At 40.2% G+C, this 26,545-nt stretch overlaps 1 protein-coding gene across 5 annotated transcripts in view; it reads left to right on the top strand.

The window, feature by feature from the left end:
- Positions 1–26,545, top strand: part of LOC134213119 (protein quick-to-court) — a 126,190-nt gene that overhangs the window by 63,891 nt on the left and 35,754 nt on the right. The window contains exon 1 of one of the 5 annotated variants that reach the window (XM_062691742.1): positions 23,462–24,673. The exons of the other annotated variants lie outside the window; for them this stretch is intronic. Within the exon in view, the coding sequence (XP_062547726.1) occupies positions 24,668–24,673 (6 nt within the window). The 5' untranslated portion in view covers positions 23,462–24,667. Of the gene's footprint in view, positions 1–23,461; positions 24,674–26,545 lie in introns of those variants that run through there. 5 annotated transcript variants of the gene reach the window in all.

Genomic DNA, 26,545 nt, shown 5'->3' with positions numbered 1-26,545 from the left:
TGAAGCCGCCCATGTAGACCTTGATGTCACCTTTCGGAACTATATGCACGACTTTGAATGGCGTAGAAATGTGTAGAAGTTCTTCTCATGTAACTCGGCAACATCGGTCGGCGCATAACATTGCATTATCGTGCTATTCCCAACCCGTATTCTGAATTGGGAAATCGTTACTTAATGGCAGTGCTAATCAAGAGCGTAGAAACGGTCCCAGCATTGCTCTTCTTTCTACGTCGAAACGAGGACAGTTCCGTCAACACATGGACAGTCAGGGCTGACGAAGATTCGCGCGTGCCCAAACCTGTAGAGGTACTGTCGGAAGCAGCCATAGCCTGACAGGAATTGTGTCAGATGAAAGTGAACTTCCCCATGGGGTCTCCCCACCGAGTTCGATATGTCAGGTATCACCACCGGCTCACCACCACCGTCCACCTACCTTTCGGAGACTAATCCCACTCGCGCTGCCATCTGGCAACCGAAGTCACCCTGACGCTTTCGCAGGCTCCTCTGGTGCCATCAATCTCGAAATACTCCTCGTCTTCCCGGATGTCCAGCCCAACTACCCGCTATCACGCAGGATGCACCATGTGATACCGTGCGATAGGCAGATATCACTTTGAGACAAATTAGGTTTCCGCAAGCGCACTTCCCAGAGCCGCAATGATACGACGGGCCGCAATGATACGACAACGCCTGCCAGTAGCCTACTGCCGCACACCTTGGAGCTATTGGATATCATCCTCGATAATGCCACAACAGCAATCGAAGCACTCTTGGATTTGCATGCATAGTCGACATGGATGCGGAAGGATAGCTTGTCGACTATTATGACCCCGAAGAGCTTCAAACTCCGCTTTGATGATATCTTGACTTCTCCCGCATGAATCACTGTATTTGCATGTTGTGCTGGTCACATGCTATTATTGACAATAACCACCTCCGGCTTATGTTGAGCAAGCTCGAGGCCTCTAGCGCTCATCGAATTCGCCACCGTGCTGAACGCGCGTGCTGCGGTCAGTTCTACCTCGGGAATTGACGATCTGTCTTGCTTGACCACGTCCTTGTGAATGCTGAGGAAGGGTAAGGATGGTTGGTTGGACATGGACACTGATGGGTTCGATTCCATAATTATGTTTTTTTTTTCAGCACGTGCTATGAGCAGGTTAGTAAAAATATCCAACGAAATTTATGCTTTATTTTATTCTGTCTAGACGAAGGATTTGCCTTGACTGTGAGATGGGACAGTTGTACCCCTACAACAAATTAATCGAAATAAACGTTTTACTAGGAAAAATAAAACAAACGTACGCCCCCACAATTGCAGTGTTCCGATGCTAACTGTTTAAATTAAGTTTTTCATCGCCTTTTTTTTTATTAAATCACAAAGCGAAAAATAAAATTCCGTTGGTTGTTCAAGCTTATGCAATTAAACACGCACGTTTGCAATTAGGTACTCTATTTTCGGGGTTATTTGTTATTGCTGCAAGCCGATCCGAATATCTGCAGAGGGAGGAAAAAATTGCACCCAACGATAGCAGTACAGAAGGTGGAGCAAAACGGCGAACCAAATCACTCACTGCGCTTGTTCGACCGGAAATGGCTCTGAGGTGATTTCAGTCGAAATAATGCTATGGTGGGAAAACCTCAAATAATGTAAATCTGCTTTACATTTTTTATCGTAAAACTGAGTCCATTCCGACTTGCATTTGACAAGCAAGTTTGCTGTCTCACCGTAAATGAATTCTAAGATATTATTTCGCCACAGGTTGTGACATGGGATCTTTCTTTAGAGCTTCACTAACAGATTTAATTAACTGTACAAAATCGTTAGGTCAATCGTTAACAGTTAATGACGTTGGTTGAAATTGCTACGCTGCCAATTTGGTCCAAAATAAATTTCCATTTTACCGTCATTATTTTGTCAATAGAAATGATGGAAATTGAGAAATGAGGAAGTCTGAGAATTCAAGTCTCAGCGCGAATTAACGTTTTAGACTGTGGCTAGTTTCGATGATTGATTTTGCAAAATTTCAAACTAAAAGTGAAACGACAGTTGAAAACCGACATTATAGTGACATGTAAATTTACTCGTACACAAAATAATTACTTTCACTCACTGTAAATGAACGCGTTGCTTCATCGTCGGTTTTGGCTATCACGTGCCACATCGTTACATGTTGGCGTTCGGCCAACATGTACGTACAGTGAACTCTAATTTACTCGATGTTCTCTAAATAAATCGTGGCTACTGTTCGTACTAAATTTTAAAAGTTTACCTTTCTAACTAGATATCTCGTACTCGATGGTCAATTGAAGGATAATATAACGTATTTATCAGATTTATTTGTTGCTGACAATACATATCTGTATATATCTGAAAAAAAAAAGATTCGAACGTTTCTATGAGAAACGATTCAAAATAAAAACCGACCTAACTTCTTGGTGGAAACCCCCAGAAACAATCATCTGTGGAAAAATTGACCCAGTTTTCTCTTCTTTCTCTTTGAGTGAGGCTAACAACATGTTCAATAGCAAAACGTTCACCGTGTATAATTGCTCCATGATGTGATGTTATTGTTTTGCTTTTTTTTTGTTGCTGATGCATCCATACACGTCTATCAATTTCAGCTCTATAGATCAAGGTATTTCTCAATGTCGAAGCCATTGGTTACCAACAACACTTCGCTTCGCGGTCTCTATATGTAATGTAGGATATGTGGTGTATAGTAATCGAAACGATCAGCTTGAATGCCCGCTGATGAAGATCAAAACAAAAACATTTCGATAAATGTTTGCAGAAGTCAGAAGATCCGTTGGTGCGAAACATTTACAGTTCATAATACCTACACTTTTTAACCTAATGAAAATGATTGGGCTCTATGGAAATCGTTTAGGGTGGCCAATGGCTACACTCTTAGGAATTATTGTTTTCGAATATAGTATAGATAACAGGAAAGAAAGTAAATGTAACAAGATAGGGTGGCTGTACCAGTAGTGTATCTAATACCTCACCCAAATGAAAATAATTTTGGAAATTGATTTATTTTGTGTATCTAATTATGGTTCCAATAGTTGTGTTAACCATTGATTGCTTACGGAAAACGCTATAACAGGCACAGTAGCTCCGAGGGAGGAGCGAGGGACTCAATTTCGTTGAGGAAAGTGATGGTTTTTCGATCAAAATTTAAGTATACTTTTAGTATTTTCACTAAAAAGTTGTATAATTATCGTATAGTTTTAAATTTTTAAGGAAATTTGAATAATTTCCGGATGATTTGACAATTCTTGAATGGAAAACTGGAAAATAATTTCAATTTTTTTACAAACAACTTTTCTGAACAAGCAGAGCTTTTTTTCTTTGATATATAACAAAACTTAACACGTTTCACGTGGCAAACCATTGAAGTTTTTCAATGGAATTCTCCCAAATTTCTTTTTGGGAACGTCTCTCGCAAACTCCTCTAGAAATTCTTTCATAAATTTAACCGGATAGTATGTTCTTTATCAATTATTTCAGAATTCCAGTTGGAAGTTCAACCTCTGAGAGACACTGGAGGATTTTAAAATGGAATTCCTGAATGATTTTTTGCGAAAGAACTCCTGGAGTAATTTCACATTGAATTCCTCAAAAAACCAAAGGAATTTTTAGAAAGAACTTCTGACGGTATTCTTTTAAAAAATCCGAATAAATTCCTTAACCCTTTCAGAACGGATGGGTCATATATGCCCAGCGTTTTAGATTGGCTATGTAAAATCACAGAAGAGAGATAGGTCATTACTTTCTTCAGCAAAACTATTCACCAGGATGTTGGCTTTGCGGGAAAAATATAAAGGGTCAAGTTTGACTATGCCCTGAAGATCCAGATATCCGAAACCTTAGGAAGATTTCGTATCTGAGACAGAGCATAAAATATACACCTTCACGAAGCAACTTCGGGCCGAATATTGACAAACGTCGCATGGCTATTCAAAACATAGTTTTCTTCTTCACATATTCGTTCATTTGACTGGTAATGAGAATGGTCACTACGTTTAAAGGAAACATAATTGGCCTTGATTATGTTGAATTTTGGCACTAAAATTGTCCCTCAGTTTAACGTCGGGGTCAGATCTATGTGAGTAATTGTTGAAATCAACATTTAAGCGTTCAGTTTTACAGTAATTGATTAGTTTACGAAATCTAAATAAATACTCACTGACTGATGTTTGATCGGAAATTGTTCAGCCAAATATGAATATATACGAAGTGAGGGTGACAAAGAAGGCCGATGGGCTTCACAAAAAATCTTCGATTATTTACAGCTCTGATCTAAGAGCATGCAAATAAATCTGGCATGGTTGAATCCTAAATCACATTGTTTGATAGTTCTGAAAACTCAAACAAGTTGAGCCATTCTGAACGTTGCGCCTGTGATTAATTTTCAGGAATACGAGATGCTCAAGGTACTCCAAAACGTTCTCGAGTTCAGCCCACGGTACCTATCGGTGCAATCAAGGCTTTGGCCAATGTGCTATTCGTTGGTATACACCCAATCTGGCTCAATAAGCGTATACGCATCATGCAAATTCAATTTTCTTGAATACGGGATGCTCAAAGTACTCCAAAACGTTCTGGAGTTCAGCCAATTTCCACAAATTCAAACAATTTCCACAAATCTTTCTTCTTCTTCTTCTTAGTGGCATTACATCCCCACACTGGGACAGAGCCGCCTCGCAGCTTAGTGTTCATTAAGCACTTCCACAGTTGTTAACTGCGAGGTTTCTAAGCCAGGTTACCATTTTTGCATTCGTATATCATGAGGCTAACACGATGATACTTTTATGCCCAGGGAAGTCGAGATAATTTCCAATACGAAAATTGCCTAGACCGGCACCGGGAATCGAACCCAGCCACCCTCAGCATGGTCTTGCTTTATAGCCGCGCGTCTTACCTCACGGCTAAGGAGGGCCCACACATTCCACAAATCACTTTAGATTATTTTTATAAAACTCTTTTCAGGTTCTCCTTCGGGTATTCCTTAACGAATCCATCCGGTAATTTCTCTTGAAATTCCTCCAAAAATTGGAGAACCCATCTTGGAAATTCCTCCTGGAATAATAAAAGTAAAAACCAATTTTTTTAAATTTTTATAGCTGTTTTACATTAATTTCCAGGTGAAACAAAAGTGCCATATATAGACGTTGACTTTGTTGTACTTCTTCTTATTGGCATTACATCCCCACACTGGGACAGAGCCGCCTCGCAGCTTATTGTTTATTAAGCACTTCCACAGTTATTAACTGCGAGGTTTCTAAGCCAAGTTACCATTTTTGCATTCGTATATCATGAGGCTAACACGATGATACTTTTATGCCCAGGGAAGTCGAGACAATTTCCAAACCGAAAATTGCCTAGACCGGCACCGGGAATCGAACCCAGCCACCCTCAGCATAGTCTTGCTTTGTAGCCGCGCATCTTACCGCACGGCTAAGGAGGGTCCCAACTTCTGTTGTAAGAGAAAGGCAAAAAAAAGAATCTCTAAAATTAATGTTAGGCAACGACAGGTATTTCCGTCCATCGTCGTAGGGGCTAAAACCAACGAAAGCAACGTACATTTGCTAGAACTCCACTATAGCAGAACGTTTCTCCTGAGCTTACGATTTGGTACGTATGAGTTATACAAAAAAGCGTCTCCTTTATTGGTTTTCGAGACTACGACGAACAGACGAAAATACCTGCCTTGTCCCTACTCATATCTTGGTTGGAACCAGTAGTTCTGCTGTCGTTTGAATTGGATTTGAAAACGAAACAGTACCAACTACGTCGGGAATCAGCTCTCTACTGTAGTATTTTTGATTTTCCCAAAAAGCCCATAAAACAGATTAGTGAAAAATATCACGGGCAGAAATCGGCCAAATTGCGTTTAAAAGGAAAGTTTGTTACAATCTTACAGTTAAAGTAATGAATCAGTAAGGTTGGATGCCAAGTTCTACCACCTCTAGAGAGGCGGAGACGAGCCAGCCTCGGGCTGCAAGTCTCCTAAATAAAGAAAAAAAAAACCTCTGGAGAGGGAGCTATATTATGGTTAGGCGTGCAATAAATGATACATCCAAGCCTGGTGCTGCGGACTCGTTCGATTCTTATTTTCAAGATATTTTGCTTGACACTCGCAAATTTCCTCTCAGTGTTTATTGTACACGCTACGATTTTCTCATATTAAATTATAATTATGTTTATCTTTTAAAAATTAATTTCAGAGATTTCGTACACTACTAAAAATCCACACATACTTATTGGCAAAAATCCATAGATTTAACTTATGATCTATATCAGCGCACACATAACCATTCTTCACGCGAACTACTAATAAAATATATATCCAAATAATCTTTATGTGTGGTCTCGAATCAGCAATTATTTAATTTATGTGTGGTGCTATATCGATTATATTAGGGTGGAACTATTGCAAAATTATATAACGGCGATACATACATATATCTGATATAGATATTTTTGGCAGTGTAGATTTACTGCATTGCATAAATTATTGTGCCGGTCGTAAAATTAAATCATGCTGTTCACTTATTAAAACTTCTCGATAGGTTTGAAATGAGACCAAATAATTGTGTTTAGTTCGAAATGAACTATAATTAGTATGAGTTGATTTACACGTGTACTCTCTCGGCTGTGCTCAAAATGCTCAAAAACTCTCTCGATGCGATGGATACTTTTGACAGCTCTTGTTTTGGAAATATTTTGACAATAGTTTTGACTCTATCCGCAGCTCCCAGCATCCAAGTAATTTGATACAATAGGAAGAAATTTCAATTGTTTTTCAGAAATGATAAACAGTTCTGTTCAGGGATGAATCGAAGTTCTACATAATTGAAAACGACGGGATAGATATTACGGTCTGATAATATTTTCTCGCTAAATTTTTGGCCGTGAAAAGGACCAAATTACTTTTATTTCTTACAGTGATTTGCTGTCCAACCAAAGTAAGCAACCAGGTAATCTCTTATTGGCGTATGACCACACAGATTTCACGTTGGAATGAGTATTCGAAATTAAGTTCGTTGACTAATCTGATTGGATTGGACCGTATATTTCATCAACTCGCAAAAGTAGCCCTAGCCTTCTTGATCGTGCACCTATGTCGATCTTGGTTCCGCCATTTAACGCTAACTGGCTGCCAAGATATTTACAATTTTGGACCTTCTCTACTACTTGTCCGGCTACCGTAAAGTTGAAGGGGTTGTTTGTGTTTACATCCAACGATTTGGTCTTGTTGACGTTGTTGGTGAGACCGCCATAGAGGAGCGTTCGGTCACGTTGGTCAGCTTACTTTGCATATCAGATGTTGCGCTAGTACAGCAATATCATCAGCCAAATCGAAGTCGTTTAGATGCACTATAGTAATAGACTGCCAGAGCACCCCGCGGTTTGGTACGCAGTCAATTGCATCCACAATGATCTCGTCGATAAGGTACAGTAGCGGAGATAGAATACATCCTTGCTTCACTCCAGCGACTACCCGGATGGCATTAGACAAAGCTTCGTTATGCAGGACTCGTAAAAGCTTCGTACTGCACATCGATGAGGCTGACGATTTTTACTGGAACTCCCTTGTGTCTAAGGGCGCCCCACAGATATTCAAACGATGGAAAGCTTTTTCGTAGTCAATTAATACCAAATAGAGGGACTCTTGGAGGTCGTTAACCCATGATGATACGGAGCGTGACAATATGATCCAAATATGATCTTCCGGAGTGGAATTCAGCCTGCTGTTGTCGGCGAGTCGTGCCTATTTTCTACTGTATCAGATTGAGGATAACTTTGCACAGAACTTTGAAAACGCACAGTAACATGATGACCCGCTAATTGTCGCACACAGTCAGATCCCTTTTATCGTCGGATTCATCCTTGCTCCACTCAAGCGTCGTGAGATGTTATAGAGAAGGCGAATATCGCTAGTTGTTGTAGCTTTCTCCCCTTCGTTGGCCAAGGAGTCCACCCACGCTTGCTAGTCTCGTCTGCAGCAGCGTTTAACTTCCTTCTCAAGAGCCGAATACCGTCGACGGGACTCGTACTTGGCTGCTCTGGCTCTTGTCCGCTCTATCACGGTCTTTTCTTCTCTACGCTCCCCAATCTTTCTCCAGGTTGCATTTGTAATCCACTCTGTACGATGAGTGCACAGCTCATGCAGGTTGTTCTCACTTGCTTCGATAAAGGCATTCTTGATGGTCATCCACTCTCTGCTGCGCTGCCCCTTCCGGAACTTCTGCTGTGCAAGTTCCAAGTTCTTCAAAGAACTATCTCTTCACAGCTGGATTTTGACGTAGAACTACGTCTGTCTTTTCAATATTGGGGTACACTTTACGATTGCAAAAAATTGAAAAACGTCACGAAAATATGATAGACTTTGATCGTTAATATCTCAGCCGTTTCTCCATGGATTTTCAATTTTCTTCGACCATTCGATCAAGGATGAGTCAACGCTTCATGTACACTGTACACTGTACACGATGTACACTGAAGTCTTTTTTTACGCGGTTTTATTACAGGCATCGCTTTTTATGCGATTTTTTTCATTCGAGTTTCTGGATTTCCGCGGTTTGTTCAGACATATTTTGGGATTTACGCGTTCTTTTACGTTGTTTTAATTTACGCGGCCCATTTTCTCCGCGTAGAAGCTGACTCTAGTGTGTTATAATATCTATATATGATAATGTTTACTATTAAAAACTTGCTGACAGTTTAGCACTCGGTTTCGGTGAATCAGTGAATCTCGTAAGTGCATCACAAACTTCTATGGAAGAGCACTACATTCCAACTGGAACTTGGCCTGCTTTTCAACTATTCTATTAACATTTCTTTAATTATTAACTGAAAGCTTCTTATGTCCGCCATTGCAGGGCTTTTAGCTGGTGCAATTCGTTTCTGCCAACTTAAACGTGCGTTTTCTCTCGAAAGCTTGGGGCGTTTGACGCCAGCTTCTTGCTTACGTCTATTGATGCCAATCCAGCTTTCCACGCTCGGTAATGGCGGCTTGTCGGTGTGCAAAATCAATCGGTCACTGTACTGTTTGACACTAGCTGGAGGAAAACTTACTGCCGAAAAGGCCCAGGAACGCCAGTGGGCTTTCCTCCAGCTAGTGTCAAACAGTACAGTGACCAATTGATTTTACGCACCGATAAGTCGCCATTACCGAGCGTGGAAAGCTGGATAGAGGAGCTCGGAAATCTTCGGATATACCCCGTTAGGCATAAGTACGTTAGGCATAAATACGTTAGGCATAAGTATGTTAGGCATGATGAACTTTGGAAGCTTAACATGCATTATGCTTAACGTCCGTTATGCCTAACGTCCATTATACCTAACGTCGCGGACCACAATCTTCTTCGCTGCTGCAGTGAATGCGTTCTGGTAAACTTTCTTTGGCTCGTTTTTGCTGATTCGTAGGTATCTGCCGGAATAAACGCTAAGTCCGACGCAACTCACGTGAAGGAATAATAATTATTATCAATAAACTGTCAAACTTCTTTGTCGCGTCTACTCCGCATAGAATGACCACCAATGCCGTTGACAGCCCATGGCTGTGGGCTTTTTTGTAATGAACCACCAGGGGCTTAGACAGACTTAGTGACGGGTGCTTAGTCTCTGTTCCAGTTTGCGTCGGCGAAGGTTGCAGCTGTACACTATCAGCCAGTGCAGGGGTCTGCAGAAGCGGCCATGCTTCTGAGGCCAGCATCAAAATCATCGATTAATTTAATACGAAGGCGTAATCATAATCGTTGAAACCTGCCATTGAAAATGTATTTTGAATATCATGATATTTTGGCGAAGTAGAGCGCTTGGTGCCGATTTAAATATGAAAATTTATTAAAGACATCAATATTCTTGTTGAAATACACCTCGCATTCATACTTTCGCACAAGTTCTTGAAAATTATTAAAAATAATTACGTCTATTTGGAAAAATCACTTCGAAATAGTGGTTTGTTTACAAAATAGAATTGTCAGTGGAAACCCAATTTAAATAGAACAATGGGAAACTCAAAGATGTTGGCTATTGTCAAACGTAGTGGGTAGGATTGGGGTTGCCAGATACCTGAGCCAGTGTTGTGCTTTTCAAATTTTAAACCAAATGTAATTAAATGTAATACCAATTTAATGTCAACAATGAAGTTCGGATGTTTGGCATTGTGTTTTGGTATTATGTAGGAAAATAAGTTCAAAAGTAGCATTTACCAATGCTTCGAATCAAGATACAATTATCGAACGATTCTTACTCTCTAGCGAGTTCTTATCAATTGATAATTTGAATATGTGAACGCTTTCATCGTGAAGGTGTTGTTCATCCTCGATTATTTGAAAATTTTATTTTTATCTCCCTTTTCAAATGTTGGTCCAAAAATTATATACATCACCAGTTTTCGTAATGCTCACTCAATCTCAGGAGCATAGGATAAACAACAAAAGCAGATTGAAAAACGCTTGGTTTGGTCTCATCGCAAAGAATAGTCGAAAACCTGTACATTACATACAGCTACGTAGTTCAACGTCACCTTTGCGTACAACCCGATTGGGCTGCACCTTTGAGTTTTTTAGTCAGCGTTGAATCACCGTCCGGTTCTCTTCTCGCGCCGCTGAATTCGAGGAATGCGTAATCGGATCTCACCAATTTGTAGGTGATGGTCAGACGTGAAGTCAGCGCTGCATTTATTCCGGACATCAAGAAGGCTTCGTCTCCATTTTTGGCTGATGCAGTTGTGGTCAATTTGATTTTCAGTTTGTGCGTCAAGAAAGACCCACGTGACTTTGTTCACTTGTCGATGTAGAAAGAGCCATCCTTTAATCACCATGTCGTTATAGCCACAGGATTCTACAAACAGCTCACCGTTTTCACTCATTTTTTTAAGATCATGGCGTCTCATGACACTCTTATAGTCCGTGTTCTATGAGCCGATCTTCGCATTGAAGCAGCCCATGTAGACCTTGATGTCACCTTTCGGAACTATATCCACGACTCTGAATGCCGTAGAAATGTGTAGAAGTTCTTCTCATGTAACTCGGCAACATCGGTCGGCGCATAACATTGCATTATCGTGCTATTTCCCAACCCGTATTCTGAATTGGGAAATCGTTACTTAATGGCAGTGCTAATCAAGAGCGTAGAAGCGGTCCCAGCATTGCTCTTCTTTCTACGTCGAAACGAGGACAGTTCCGTCAACACATGGACAGTCAGGGCTGACGAAGATTCGCGCGTGCCCAAACCTGTAGAGGTACTGTCGGAAGCAGCCATAGCCTGACAGGAATTGTGTCAGATGAAAGTGAACTTCCCCATGGGGTCTCCCCACCGAGTTCGATATGTCAGGTATCACCACCGGCTCACCACCACCGTCCACCTACCTTTCGGAGACTAATCCCACTCGCGCTGCCATCTGGCAACCGAAGTCACCCTGACGCTTTCGCAGGCTCCTCTGGTGCCATCAATCTCGAAATATTCCTCGTCTTCCCGGATGTCCAGCCCAATTACCCGCTATCACGCAGGATGCACCATGTGATACCGTGCGATAGGCAGATATCACTTTGAGACAAATTAGGTTTCCGCAAGCGCACTTCCCAGAGCCGCAATGATACGACAACGCCTGCCAGTAGCCTACTGCCGCACACCTTGGAGCTATTGGATATCATCATCGATAATGCCACAACAGCAATCGAAGCACTCTTGCATTTGCATGCATAGTCGACATGGATGCGGAAGGATAGCTTGTCGTCTATCATGACCCCGAAGAGCTTCAAACTCCGCTTTGACGATATCTTGACTTCTCCCGCATGAATCACTGCATCTGCATATTGTGCCGGTCACATGCTATTATTGACAATAACCACCTCCGGCTTATGTTGAGCAAGCTCGAGGCCTCTAGCGCTCATCGAATTCGCCACCGTGCTGAACGCGTGTGCTGCGGTCAGTTCTACCTCGGGAATTGACGATCTGTCTTGCTTGACCACGTCCTTGTGTATGCTGAGGAAGGGTAAGGATGGTTGGTTGGACATGGACACTGATGGGTTCGATCCCATTCTAATGTTTTTTTAGTAGTTAGCACGAGCTATGAGCACGTTAGTAAAAATATCCAATGAAATTGATGCTTTATTATATTTTGTCTAGACGAAGTATTTATCTTGACTGTAAGATGGGACAGTACTCCAAAAACAAATTAATCGAAATAAATGTTTTACTAGGAAAAATAAAACAAACGTACGCCCCTACAATTGCAGTGTTCCGATGCTAACTGTTTAAATTAAGTTTTTCATCGCCTTTTTTCATTAAATCACAAAGCGAAAAATAAAATTCCGTTGGTTGTTCAAGCTTATGTAATTAAACACGCACGTTTGCAACTAGGTACTCTATTTTCGGGGTTGTTTGTTATTGCTGCAATCCGATCCGAATATCTGCAGAGGGAGGAAAAAATTGCACCCAACGATAGCAGTACAGAAGGTGGAGCAAAACGGCGAACCAAATCACTCACTGCGCTTGTTCGACCGGAAATGGCTCTGAGGTGATTTCAGTCGAAATAATGCTATGGTGGGAAAACCTCAAATAATGTAAATCTGCTTTACATTTTTTATCGTCAAAACTGAGTCCATTCCGACTTGCATTTGACAAGCAAGTTTGCTGTCTCACCGTAAATGAATGCTAAGATATTATTTCGCCACAGGTTGTGACATGGGATCTTTCTTTAGAGCTCCACTAACAGATTTAATTAACTGTACAAAATCGTTAGGTCAATCGTTAACAGTTAATGACGTTGGTTGAAATTGCTACGCTGCCAATTTGGTCCAAAATAAATTTCCATTTTACCGTCATTATTTTGTCAATAGAAATGATGGAAATTGAGAAATGAGGAAGTCTGAGACTTCAAGTCTCAGCGCGAATTAACGTTTTAGACTGTGGCTAGTTTCGATGATTGATTTTGCAAAACTTCAAACTAAAAGTGAAAGGACAGTTGAAAACCGACATTATAGTGACATGTAAATTTACTCGTACACAAAATAATTACTTTCACTCACTGTCAATGAACGCGTTGCTTCATCGTCGGTTTTGGCTATCACGTGCCACATCGTTACATGTTGGCGTTCGGCCAACATGTACGTACAGTGAACTCTAATTTACTCGATGTTCTCTAAATAAATCGTGACTACTCTTCGTACTAAATTTTACTTTCTAACTAGATATCTCATACTCGATGGTCAATTGAAGGATAATATAACGTATTTATCAGATTTATTTGTTGCTGACAATACATATCTGTATATATTTGAAAAAAAAAAAGATTCGAACGTTTCTATGAGAAACGATTCAAAATAAAAACCGACCTAACTTCTTGGTGGAAACCCCCAGAAACAATCATCTGTGGAAAAATTGACCCAGTTTTCTCTTCTTTCTCTTTGAGTGAGGCTAACAACATGTTCAATAGCAAAACGTTCACCGTGTATAATTGCTCCATGATGTGATGTTATTGTTTTGCTTTTTTTTTGTTGCTGATGCATCCATACACGTCTATCAATTTCAGCTCTATAGATCAAGGTATTTCTCAATGTCGAAGCCATTGGTTACCAACAACACTTCGCTTCGCGGTCTCTATATGTAATGTAGGATATGTGGTGTATAGTAATCGAAACGATCAGCTTGAATGCCCGCTGATGAAGATCAAAACAAAAACATTTCGATAAATGTTTGCAGAAGTCAGAAGATCCGTTGGTGCGAAACATTTACAGTTCATAATACCTACACTTTTTAACCTAATGAAAATGATTGGGCTCTATGGAAATCGTTTAGGGTGGCCAATGGCTACACTCTTAGGAATTATTGTTTTCGAATATAGTACAATAGATAACAGGAAAGAAAGAAAATGTAACAAGATAGGGTGGCTGTACCAATAGTGTATCTAATACCTCACCCAAATGAAAATAATTTTGGAAATTAATTTATTTTTGTATCTAATTATGGTTCAAATAGTGGTGTTAACAGGTGTTAACCATTGATTGCTTACGGAAATCGCTATAACAGGCACAGTAGCTCCGAGGGAGGAGCGAGGGACTCAATTTCGTTGAGGAAAATGGTGGTTTTTCGATCAAAATTTAAGTATACTTTTAGTATTTTCACTAAAAAGTTGTATAATTATCGTATAGTTTTAAATTTTAAGGGAAATTTGAATAATTCCCGGATGATTTGACAATTCTTGAATGGAAAATTAGAAAATAATTTCAATTTTTTTACAAACAACTTTTCTAAACAGAGTTTTTTTTTCTTTGATATCTAACAAAACTTAACACGTTTTACGTGGCAAACCATTGAAGTTTTTCAATGGAATTTTCCCAAATTTCTTTTGGGAACGTCTCTCGCAAAGTCCTCTAGAATTTTTTTCATAAATTTCTCCGGATAGTATGTTCTTTATCAATTATTTCAGAATTCCATTTGGAAGTTTAACCTCTGAGAGACACTGGAGGAATTTGAAATGGAATTCCTGAATGATTTTTTGCGAAAGAACTCCTGGAGTAATTTCACATTGAATTCCTCAAAAAACCAAAGGAATTTTTGGAAAGAATTTCTGACGTTATTCTTTTAAAAAAATCCGAATAAATTCCTTAACCCTTCCAGAACGGATGGGTCATATGTGCCCAGTGTTTTAGATTGGCTATGTAAAATCACCAGGATGTTGGCTTTGCGGGAAAAATATAAAGGGTCAAGTTTGACTATGCCCTGAATATCCAGATATCCGAAACCTTAGGAAGATTTCGTATCTGAGACAGAGCATAAAATATACACCTTCACGAAGCAACTTCGGACCGAACATTGACAAACGTCGCAAACGTCGACTATTCAAAACATAGAATGACTTACTCAGTTTTCTTCTTCACATATTCATTCATTTGACTGGTACTGAGAATGGTCACTGCGTTTAAAGAAAACATAATTGAACTTGATTATGTTGAATTTTGGCACTAAAATTGTCCCTCAGTTTAACGTCGGAGTCAGATCTATGTGAGTAATTGTTGAAATCAACATTTAAGCGTTCAGTTTTACAGTAATTTATTAGTTTACGAAATCTAAATAAATACTCACTGACTGATATTTGATCGGAAATTGTTCAGCCAAATATGAATATATACGAAGTGAGGGTGATAAAGAAGGCCGATGGGCTTCACCAAAAATATTCGATTATTTAAAGCTCTGATCTAAGAGCATGCAAATAAATCTGGCATGGTTGAATCCTAAATCACATTGTTTGATAGTTCTGAAAACTCAAACAAGTTGAGCCATTCTGAACGTTGCGCCTGTGATTAATTTTCAGGAATACGAGATGCTCAAGGTACTCCAAAACGTTCTCGAGTTCAGCCCACGGTACCTATCGGTGCAATCAAGGCTTTGGCCAATGTGCTATTCGTTGGTATACACCCAATCTGGCTCAATAAGCGTATACGCATCATGCAAATTCAATTTTCTTGAATACGGGATGCTCAAAGTACTCCAAAACGTTCTGGAGTTCAGCCCATGGTACTCATCAGACCCAAGCAACACAGATTGACCGAAAATGGTTGCAGTGACTTGAATGTGACTGAATCTGGTTACAAATAAGTTGCAGCAATCTTTGTGGAACATGTATGCTGCTGGGGGATCAATAAAGGCTGTTGCAATGTACTCATCGTCGGTATACACCCAATCTGGTTCAATAGGCATATACGCATCATGCAACCTCTATTTTCTTGAAAACAAGTTGCTCAAGGTACTCCAATACGTTCTGGAGTTCAGCCCACGGTATCTATCAGATCAATCAAGGCTTTTGCAATGTTCTCATCGTCGGTATACCTCCCAATCCTGCACACCCAATTCTCGTAAACACAAGATCTTCAAGGAACTCCAAAATATTCTTGAGTGTAGCTCATAGTATCTTCCAGATCAATCAATACTATCATCATCAGTATTTACCCAAACCCAATAAATAATGATTGAAGTCATATGAATGAACTTACTTAATGAACTTACTGGGATATCATAGACCACATGATACGAGCTCCAAAAAGGGTCTATAATACGCCCGATACTATATAAATCGCTAATGAAATGACCAGTGACTCAAGCATACATCGAGATGTGAAAAAGAAGTTCCTTGAAAAAATGTTCGAAAGAACCATCAGAGCCGAAAGAACCGAAAAAATAAGTATGGCATCATTTGCCTTAACGAGTCGATATCGAGTAGAAGAACATTGAATCATGGAGGGCCTATCGTAACTTGTGAAAATAATGAATGAAATCGTATCAGCTTAATGAACCTGCTGTTATGTTTAGCGCGAAACGGGTACATCGTTCAGGACATCGGGTAGATCGTACATTCTGAACTCCATGTCGGTTTGAAGAACCATAAAGGCCTGTAGTAGCTAGTAAAAGTGTTGGATGAAATCCAATCGGCTCAATGGACCTGCTGCGATGTTTAGCTTCTGGACTTGTTGATCGGGTAGATCGCATATTTTGAACTCCCGGGCATTTTGGAGAACTTAAAAAGTCTATAGTAGCTGGAGCATAATGAGAGAAACTCTTTTGGCTCAATGGACCTGCTGGGATGTTTAGCAATGCACGGATACATCGTTCAGGAAAAATCGTAGTGCTGCTATTTCTTGAAAATTTTAAATTTTCAGTAAACAATTTAGGCTTCTTTATTTTCGACAAAGTTTTGGCAAATCTCTCAGATTTTAAAGAGGGGTAATTTAAATTTAAATGAGAAAGAACTTCGAATGCTGTTGGATGGATTATAAAAATCTAGACTCATTTTGCTTTACTAAGGCTCCTATGAATTTCTCACGATATTTATATTTTTATAGGCTGATTGTCGTGGACCATAAATTATAATGTTCAAGTCGTCAATGGATGTGTTGTATGTTAATAGGACAATGTTTGTTTGGTCGGCCAACTTGCGAACAATATATATTAGTTGTTTTGAGCATTGAGCGAAAACAAGTTAATTGTTTTGAGTGAGAAAGTAGAAATATTTTTAAAAACAAGTTAGCCTTCCTAGAATTTTCCATTAGTTACGCCAATGGTAAAAGGTGGAATGGTGAAGTGGTGGAATTAAATGGGATGGTACGAACTCGTCTTATGACAAGTGAACATAATATGATTGCGATTTTTTACAATTTTAAGGCAGGTTAACAAGCCTTTTGAAAGGAGGCTACCAAGCCTTTTGAAAGGAGGCTACCAAGCCTCTTGAAAGGAGGCTACCGAGGTTGTTGAAAGGAGGCTGCCAAGCCTCTTGAAAGGAGGCTACCGAGCCTCTTGAAAGGAGGCAACCGAGCCTCTTGAAAGGAGGCAACCGAGCCTCTTGAAAGGAGGCAACCGAGCCTCTTGAAAGGAGGCAACCGAGCCTCTTGAAAGGAGGCAACCGAGCCTCTTGAAAGGAGGCAACCGAGCCTCTTGAAAGGAGGCAACGGAGCCTTTGGAAAGGAGGCAACGGAGCCTCTGAAAAGGAGGCAACCGAGCCTCTTGAAAGGAGGCAACCGAGCCTCTTGAAAGGAGGCAACCGAGCCTCTTGAAAGGAGGCAACCGAGCCTCTTGAAAGGAGGCAACCGAGCCTCTTGAAAGGAGGCAACCGAGCCTCTTGAAAGGAGGCAACCGAGCCTCTTGAAAGGAGGCAACCGAGCCTCTTGAAAGGAGGCAACCGAGCCTCTGGAAAGGAGGCAACCGAGCCTCTGGAAAGGAGGCAACCGAGCCTCTGGAAAGGAGGCAACCGAGCCTCTGGAAAGGAGGCAACCGAGCCTCTGGAAAGGAGGCAACCGAGCCTCTGGAAAGGAGGCAGCCGGGCCTCTTGAAAGGAGGCAGCCGAGCCTCTTGAAAGGAGGCAGCCGAGCCTCTTGAAAGGAGGCAGCCGAGCCTCTTGAAAGGAGGCAGCCGAGCCTCTTGAAAGGAGGCAGCCGAGCCTCTTGAAAGGAGGCAGCCGAGCCTCTTGAAAGGAGGCAGCCGAGCCTCTTGAAAGGAGGCTTCCGAGCCTCTTGAAAGGAGGCTTCCGAGCCTCTTGAAAGGAGGCTTCCGAGCCTCTTGAAAGGAGGCTTCCGAGCCTCTTGAAAGGAGGCTTCCGAGCCTCTTGAAAGGAGGCTGCAAGCCTCTTGAAAGGAGGCTACCAAGCCTCTTGAAAGGAGGCTACCAAGCCTCTTGAAAGGAGGCTGCAAGCCTCTTGAAAGGAGGCTACCAAGCCTCTTGAAAGGAGGCTACCAAGCCTCTTGAAAGGAGGCTACCAAGCCTCTTGAAAGGAGGCTACCAAGCCTCTTGAAAGGAGGCTGCAAGCCTCTTGAAAGGAGGCTACCAAGCCTCTTGAAAGGAGGCTGCAAGCCTCTTGAAAGGAGGCTGCAAGCCTCTTGAAAGGAGGCTACCAAGCCTCTTGAAAGGAGGCTGCAAGCCTCTTGAAGGAGGCTGCAAGCCTCTTGAAAGGAGGCTACCAAGCCTCTTGAAAGGAGGCTGCAAGCCTCTTGAAAGGAGGCTACCAAGCCTCTTGAAAGGAGGCTGCAAGCCTCTTGAAAGGAGGCTGCAAGCCTCTTGAAAGGAGGCTGCAAGCCTCTTGAAAGGAGGCTACCAAGCCTCTTGAAAGGAGGCTACCAAGCCTCTTGAAAGGAGGCTACCAAGCCTCTTGAAAGGAGGCTACCAAGCCTCTTGAAAGGAGGCTACCAAGCCTCTTGAAAGGAGGCTACCAAGCCTCTTGAAACAAGGCTACCAAGCCTCTTGAAAGGAGGCTACCAAGCCTCTTGAAAGGAGGCTACCAAGCCTCTTGAAAGGAGGCTACCAAGCCTCTTGAAAGGAGGCTACCAAGCCTCTTGAAAGGAGGCTACCAAGCCTCTTGAAACGAGGCTACCAAGCCTCTTGAAACGAGGCTACCAAGTCTCTTCCCTCTTCCAAACCTTTTGAAAGAAGGCTTCCAAAACTTGAAAATAGGCTTCTGAACATTTTGAAAGAAGGCCTTCAAGCTGCTTGGGAGAAGGCTTCCGAGAAGCGTAGAAGGATGCTTCTAATCCTCTTGCAACGAAGCAACCGGGGTCCCCAGATAGCTTTGCATGCAAAGGCGTATGATTGCCAATCTGGAGATGGCGAGTTCGATTCATGGTCCGGTCTAGGGTGTTTTTGGGTGCGAAACATTCTCGACACCTTGGGCATAGTGTATCCATTGTACTTGCCACACAAGATACATACTCATGCAATGGCGGACATAGACAACTTTAAATTAATAACTGAGGAAATGCTAATAAAATACTAAGTTGAAAAGCAGGCCAAGTTCCAGTTGGAATGTAGAGTCATAGAAGACAAAAGAAGCAACCGAGCATTCCTGAAAAAAAAATTGGGTTTTAAATTTAAATTCAAAAGCATATTTATTCTCAACTACATTGAAGATTTTTAAAAATTGTGCATTTTTCGTTGTGCTCGTTTGATCTTTTGTTCCGCAGCCCTTCATGTGCTGTTGTGCTGGTTGTGAAAAGCAGGATTCAATTGGCTTTGTTATGTACATATTATGCATATTATGTACAAGACAAAATTTTGAAATAAAAAATACACAATTATCAAAACTTTATCAATAAGTTTTGATTGGAATTAAGGGGGTTAGAAGCAGAGGGATGTAGGTTCTGGTTATATATGAGTTGACTATAGCGTAAATGCTTTGGGTTTTGAGCTTGGCGGCAAAATGTTGATACAGTTTGTATGTTATTTGTAAAAAATGTGAAAATTCACGGAAAATAAGTAATTTTTTGAAGTTCCATACGATTTGTATGGGACGAAAAAATATTGAAAAACTTTGCACCCATTTTTCTCAAAACTAAGTTTTTGTCACTTATACGCTTATACCCCTTTGCGTTTGACCCCCTTAATTTTGTAATAGTCCGCCATTACGCATTTTTGTCCGAGGTACCCTAAGGCCAGCGAAGGTACCCCCAGGGGTACATGTACCCCAGGCTGAGAACCGCTGAGCTAGGGAATATCTCTCTCCCCTTCCCCTATAAATAAACGTATATCTTCTAACAGACATTTTTGGTTGATTGCACATTGCAACTATTCGAACAAAAACCCTGATTAATCCGCATAGCGATATTGGCACCTTTCTCGTATATTATAAAAACAACATTTTGGCCATAGATTTTAAGCTCATAGTCCGAACCGGTTGACTTTTATTGAGAAACAATGGAGCCTAATATCTCGTCAGATGCAAACTTTTGCAGACAAATCGGTTTAGAATAAGTTCACCCAAGAATTGTGTATAAGCACCTTCCAAAACCTGTATAAGAACTGGGCATATGCGAAATAATTAGATTCTTATACCGGTTGGGTGTGTCAAAGAAGTGAGCTAATTTTATAACGCGTTGTACAAGACAACACAAAGTCTAATATTACACCACATAAGATGCTAAAGTATGTAGATGCGATATACGTACAAGTTGTACGGGGAAGTACGTGTATCGTCTTCATTTTAGCATCCTATATGACGTCATATACGATCTTGTGTTGAATGGGGTATTTTGGTCTTAACTTTTAAACCCATAGCCAATTTTCAATAAAAACCTAGAACAGTCCACCTAACGGTGATGGTGCCTTACTCGTGTATTATAAAACAAGAAAACACTTAAGAGTAACTAGAAAAGCACATGAGAGAGGTCAAAATTGCACTTTAGGGAGATAGATTTCCAGATCCATCAATTTACATTTATTTGCGTTCATTTGAATGCATTGCAGCAGTCTTCGATTTTGAAAAAAAATCCAAGGAGACCCTTGGGAAAAATGGGGAATAAACAATGTTTTTTTATAACTCCGGAACGCAATGACCGATTGGGTAAATTTTCAATAGCGAAAAATTAGGAAGGATTCCGCATCGAATGCAACTGTTGCAAGCAAATCGGATAAGGCTAAGAATAAAAAAGTATCTCACATTTTTTGTATACACAAACAGACATCACCTCACTTCGTCGAGCTGAGTCGATTGGTATATAACACCATTCCCCGTCGGATAGGGTAACCAACTTGATTTGGACCCCTACACATTTTGAACCCCCCGGCAACATTTTTCAGATTTCTGAACTAGAAACAATGCCGCTGCTAATTCTTCCATTGGCTTCAGGAAATTAATATTGTTCAGCATCTGTTTCACTGGTTTCCCGTGCGAAAAAGCGATATTTAGATGAAATTTCGAGGAAATTAGTTTGTTCAAGAAGGCGAGCGTTACAATGCGTTACGATTAAAAGTATACATCACTGAAAATCTCAGAACGTACACAATAAGTTTTTGTCGATATTGTGAATTTAAAACGCAGGAATCTTCTCATTGATGCATGCCAATCGAAAGATAAGACTTGGCTTCGACTCAATTGACCAGGGTAAATTAGAAATTCTGCTTTGAAGAGACTAAATTGGGGGTGTCCAAAATATGTACATTTGGGGGTCTAAAATATGTTGCACTGTCCTCAACGAAGAATATTTTCATTTCAGAAAATGGAAAATTTCACTGATTTATCAATAACTGAAGCTCATTCAGAATTTCTATTTCATAAATAACACTTTCATCTTTGAAATGGTGCCATTTCGATATGGAACCTGTATTTCAATAGATATAAGCATATATAGGGATGCACTTCCTCTAGGGGTCAAAAATAGGACAGTTACCCTACAGCTTGTCACAAGCAAATCAGTAGAGTAGGTGCCAAAAAATAGGCGAAACACACACATACCTCACCTCAATTAATCGAATTGAGTCGATCGGTATATAACACTATGGGGCTACGAACCTTCCAAAAAGGTTTTTTTAGCGAACATATTGCCTTTCGGTAGACTCACAATACGAGAAAGGTAAAATATATTTTAAAACAGATTATACGCTATACTCGTACTGAGTTCGTACAACTTGAGCATAACGATAAGACAAACTGTTTGCCAGCCCATAGCTCCTGCCATTATCATGACCATCTTCAGCTATCTTTTGATGAGGCATATTGTGAGCATTCAAAAATTGTAGTTTGAAATCATCGCCACTATGCTTGATACATATCTCACTGCTGGTTAGTACACCGACATGATGAATAATTTATACTCACTTTAGCTTTATGGCGAGCCATCGGCGATAGACGGTGGCGGTGGCCATTTCTCGCGTGCCTGAATATTAACCGGCCAAAACCTTCGAATCATGCACCTGATACAATATGGATCACATTAGCGCCGATACATATTTACTAGACAGGTGTTGCTACTAGAGGTGAATCTCTCAGGTGCATCCATATGGTATGCTTTGGATTGTTTGTTGATTATATGGCTTTCGGTTATAGAGGTGTCATGCTTCAGGTAGACTATGTTAAGAAACACGTACAACAATTGAAATTTGCTATTATTTGACAGTGTAACTTCACTTAGTTAACACTATAATCTATTTTTTTAAATTATTTTTCAATTATTTTAATTTCAATGAAAATAAAAATAAAGATTTAATTTTTTTGTTGGCTCTAGTTATAGATCTAGAAAAGGATCAGAAAAAAATATGTTAAGCTCTTTTTAGTGGAATGTATTCAACCCGTCTAAGACGAGTTTACTACTCTCCACAAGACACTGAAGACGACCTCACAGTTTGGAATACGTATCTGCAAAGATAACAAAACGTAGTGGAATTAAATGGAGAGTACTGAACTAGTCTTAGACGGTAGAAAAGGATGTTTTCTGCCTTTCTTGGGCAAAGCAGTATGACGGCACAAGTTGCATGATATGCAGATGCATGATTGATTTAAAAATTTCACACTTAATAGCTGTGGAAGTGTTTAATTAACACTAAGATGTGAGAAGATAATCCACCAGTTGGAATGCCAAAAAGACGAAGATTTATAATACTGGTAATAATAATATAAATGTCAGAGATAAAAACACACGAAAAATACAATGAGATAATTCGCCAAATGTTGAACAATCCGTCTGTTCTTCATCGGATGTTCCATAAGAGTTTAGGATTCTAGCCGATCAACATTTGGCGGTTTCCCAATCGATTTGGACTAGAAAAAAATATTTTCTCTTTAATATCATGCGTGCTGAATGAGAAAAAAGATAATTTCCAATCATTCCAATACTCAGGATCTTTTTGTTCATACATGGCTCTACATGTCCACTGGAACTCTCTTCCTTTCTACGGTTATGCATTGAAGTCATTTTTGACTGTAAGCGCATGGCCAGTTCGATCTAGGACATTTAATGAAATATAATCAGATCCACAGACTCATGGAAAAATGAACATTCCTAGCTCCTCGCGCCCATCTTCACTTAGTCAAGACCTAATCGAGCGCAACTAACTAGATGCACAAGTGCAAAAAGCGAACCATCTAGTAAATGTAGAAGTACCAGACCAGCACAATAACAACAACGTTCGCTCTCACCATTGGGCCTTAGCTTTTGCGCCTACATTATCAACATTAAATTCATCCAACCAGCCAGCCAATCAGCCGCCCAACTTTATGGTCTTGCCTCCTCCAATCAAGGAACTTTATCATTTTAATTTCAAAACTGCAGAAGACGTCAGAGCCCCCGAGCCACTTGCACCAGTTTTAATCTAGCACTAGCTCAGATCAGATTTGCTCTGCGAGCACAACACGACAGACTGAAATACATCGAATCGTTAGTTCACAAAAGTCCCAACGAGGGCGATTACTCGCACAATTTGAGGTCGGAATCGGTAATAAGCTTTGGCGTCATCTTATTGCCCGAGTCGCCCGCGCAGCCATGTGCTTCAGAAACCATTGAAAGTGATTGTTCCTTTTTGGCTGCCTCCACCAACACCCTCAGTAGGTGGTCACTCGCGATATTCGACGTCGTCGTTGAGAACTCTACTGAAGCTTGACGAACCGAGGAAGGCCCGGGTGAACGATTACTACATCGCCTGTCGACACATTTTTCGACGGATAGATTCGACAGTACCAGTGCAGATAGTCTTGCTACAGCATGTGCTATCGCCAGCAACCACCGTGGCCTCGGGGTGCATCCCTGGGGCAGTTGCAGCAGTGAGTGTGACAAGTGATTCAGAAGGATACCTCCGAAACCCATAACGCGAGTTTCGTTTTCCGAAGTGTATTCTCGAACAAACGTGTGATTGGATTATAATAAACCAAAAACGACTCTGTTCAAATATCGTACAAGTGAAGAAAAAACAGTAAAATAAAACAATTTATAGTACGCCTTAGTGTAGGAGAAGTTACTTCGGTGACTGTGCAACTGTGACTTAACTCTTCGCTGAAGTGACCAACAACACACGGCCTGAACGTTTAAATCAAGAAAATAGCTTTACTTTTCATAAAAGTTTACGCGTATTTTTTAATTTAATTGCACCGCCTCGCACATAGACTGTCTGTTTTCCTATCGGGTAACTAAAAAGGCACGATTGGTGTTTGCGTGAATCGACTAAAGGAGTACTAGGAAGCACCTGATACTTTTACCACGTACACAAACTCCCTAAGTAAATAGCGCTTCCGTACCGTCGAAAAATCAGCCGTTGCCTTGCCTGCAGACTGTTACTCGTTCAGCTTCTCTGTCGCGGAGAAGTTCTAGGTGTAATTGAGTAACTATTGGGAAACAGAGGACGGTGTTATATTTGTTTTCAGTTGGTGAACAGTGACTATGGAGAAGATTTTTGGTGATCATGAAGGTAGGTGATTTCTTGAAAGAGGTTGCAAAAGTTATGGGATTTTTCAGTTTTTGAAAATGTGCGAAACAAACCATGCAAACAGTGTAGTGTATTTTTTCAACAGGATGTTCATCCTTTGACGATCTGACTATAGGCTTATTTTTTGTACAGAAAATGTATTGAAAAGTATTCTCATATATTTAACACTAACCTTAATCGATATGCACGCAACAAGTTGCGTTCGACGCGAAACCTTGCAATGAGTTTAAATCATCATAAATTAAAGCCTGTCCACGTTAAATTTCGGAAACTTGGATAATGTGCATGTGATTTGTCGCCATTTCATGAATTTGGACGAGAGCTAAAACATGCTGAACGCTTCACATGAAGTGTAGAGATCCATCTGTTATGAATAGGATCGTGTCAGTGGTTTGGGATTTTTTTTCAAATTGAAAGATGAGTGTCCGAGATTTAACGTGGACAGGCCTTATAAAACATATTCATCTGTCAGTGCAATTTTTGACTTTTCTTTTATGTTTTTTATATGCTTTTTACATAATCATTTGCATTTGGATATTGCATTGAAGAGTAAAATAAAGGGATATTGTCATGAAAAACAACATCAAATCGCGTTGTTGATCTTTATAAAAATAATTTCAATACAAAAACATTCTACGTATGTTCAATTTTGTGACATCTAAATGGCATACTTTGATATAACTTTCGAATGAAAAAACAGTAAAGAAAATTTTTCAAAATTCAAATGTAGTATAAGGTACACCGGGGCAAGTTGAAATGCGGGGTAAGTTGAAACGGAAGCTGTAATTTAGATAGGAAATGACCAAATGCTCTGATACTTTTTTTCAACAAACTACTCGCCTAAACGCACGTTCTGACTGCCATTCCCAAAAGATTGCAGCTTTCAAATGCAATCCCTGTCATTGTTTATTTTTCGTTCTTTGCTAAATCCAAACCAACTATTTGACGTGCCCATAAAACAGGTCTCAAAACGATGTTTGGAAGAGTTTTTTCATCGAATTTTCACGGTAGGTAATCATTAAATGTTGAATAAGCATAATGATTATGAAAAATCGATGAAAGACCCGTTTTAATTTTTGTATTTTGTTTGTTTGATATTGCTCTGCATGTTCAACTCATCGGGGCAAATAGAAATGCGTGGTGCGGGGCAAGTTGAAACAACGATTCAAAACATCACCCTCGCAATCAAATGTTTTTTTCCAAAATTCAACATGGTCCGTAAATACATACATTCGAAAAACATAAATTTATGAAAACATGCAAACTTCTGAAAATAAATTTCCGCTAATTCCGTCATGAATGCATAGGGTGACCATATGAAATTTTTCCAAAGGAGGACAATTCACCCGAATTGAGCGAAAAAAGGAGGACATTTGGTTGAAAAAGGAGGACATTAAAACATCGATCGATTTCTATTTTTTGATATGAATAAACTTTATTGGAAGAAGTTTTTGTAAGTCGAGGCAAATACACCATCTTCTTCCATTTCTCGCTTAACTTTTCAAAAGGACCTAAGTAACATTTTTTCATGAATTAATTTGACTAGTGCAATCAACAGAAAAACATGAAAGCTTTTATTGCGCTTTTTGCACTTTATAAGAGTTTTGCGAGATTTTTTCCTCACAGTTATCTTTTTCTCACACTCAATACACTCGAAAAAGTTTTATTTTCCGTGTATAATATTTTTGTGTGAGTGCGCAATCTGAAAACAAACAGACGTCAAATCATGGCGGGAATCGATTTAGTGTACACGCTTACATGTGACTAACGAGTAATGGGTTATAATTGGGAAATTTTCAGTAACAAAAATCGATCAACCCTAAATGAGAGTGAGTGTGAGAAAAAGAAGCGGGC

Source organism: Armigeres subalbatus, chromosome 2 (genome assembly GCF_024139115.2).
Source record: "Armigeres subalbatus isolate Guangzhou_Male chromosome 2, GZ_Asu_2, whole genome shotgun sequence".
Classification (NCBI taxonomy): Eukaryota; Metazoa; Arthropoda; class Insecta; order Diptera; family Culicidae; genus Armigeres; species Armigeres subalbatus.
This window is presented reverse-complemented; position numbering and strand designations above follow the sequence as displayed.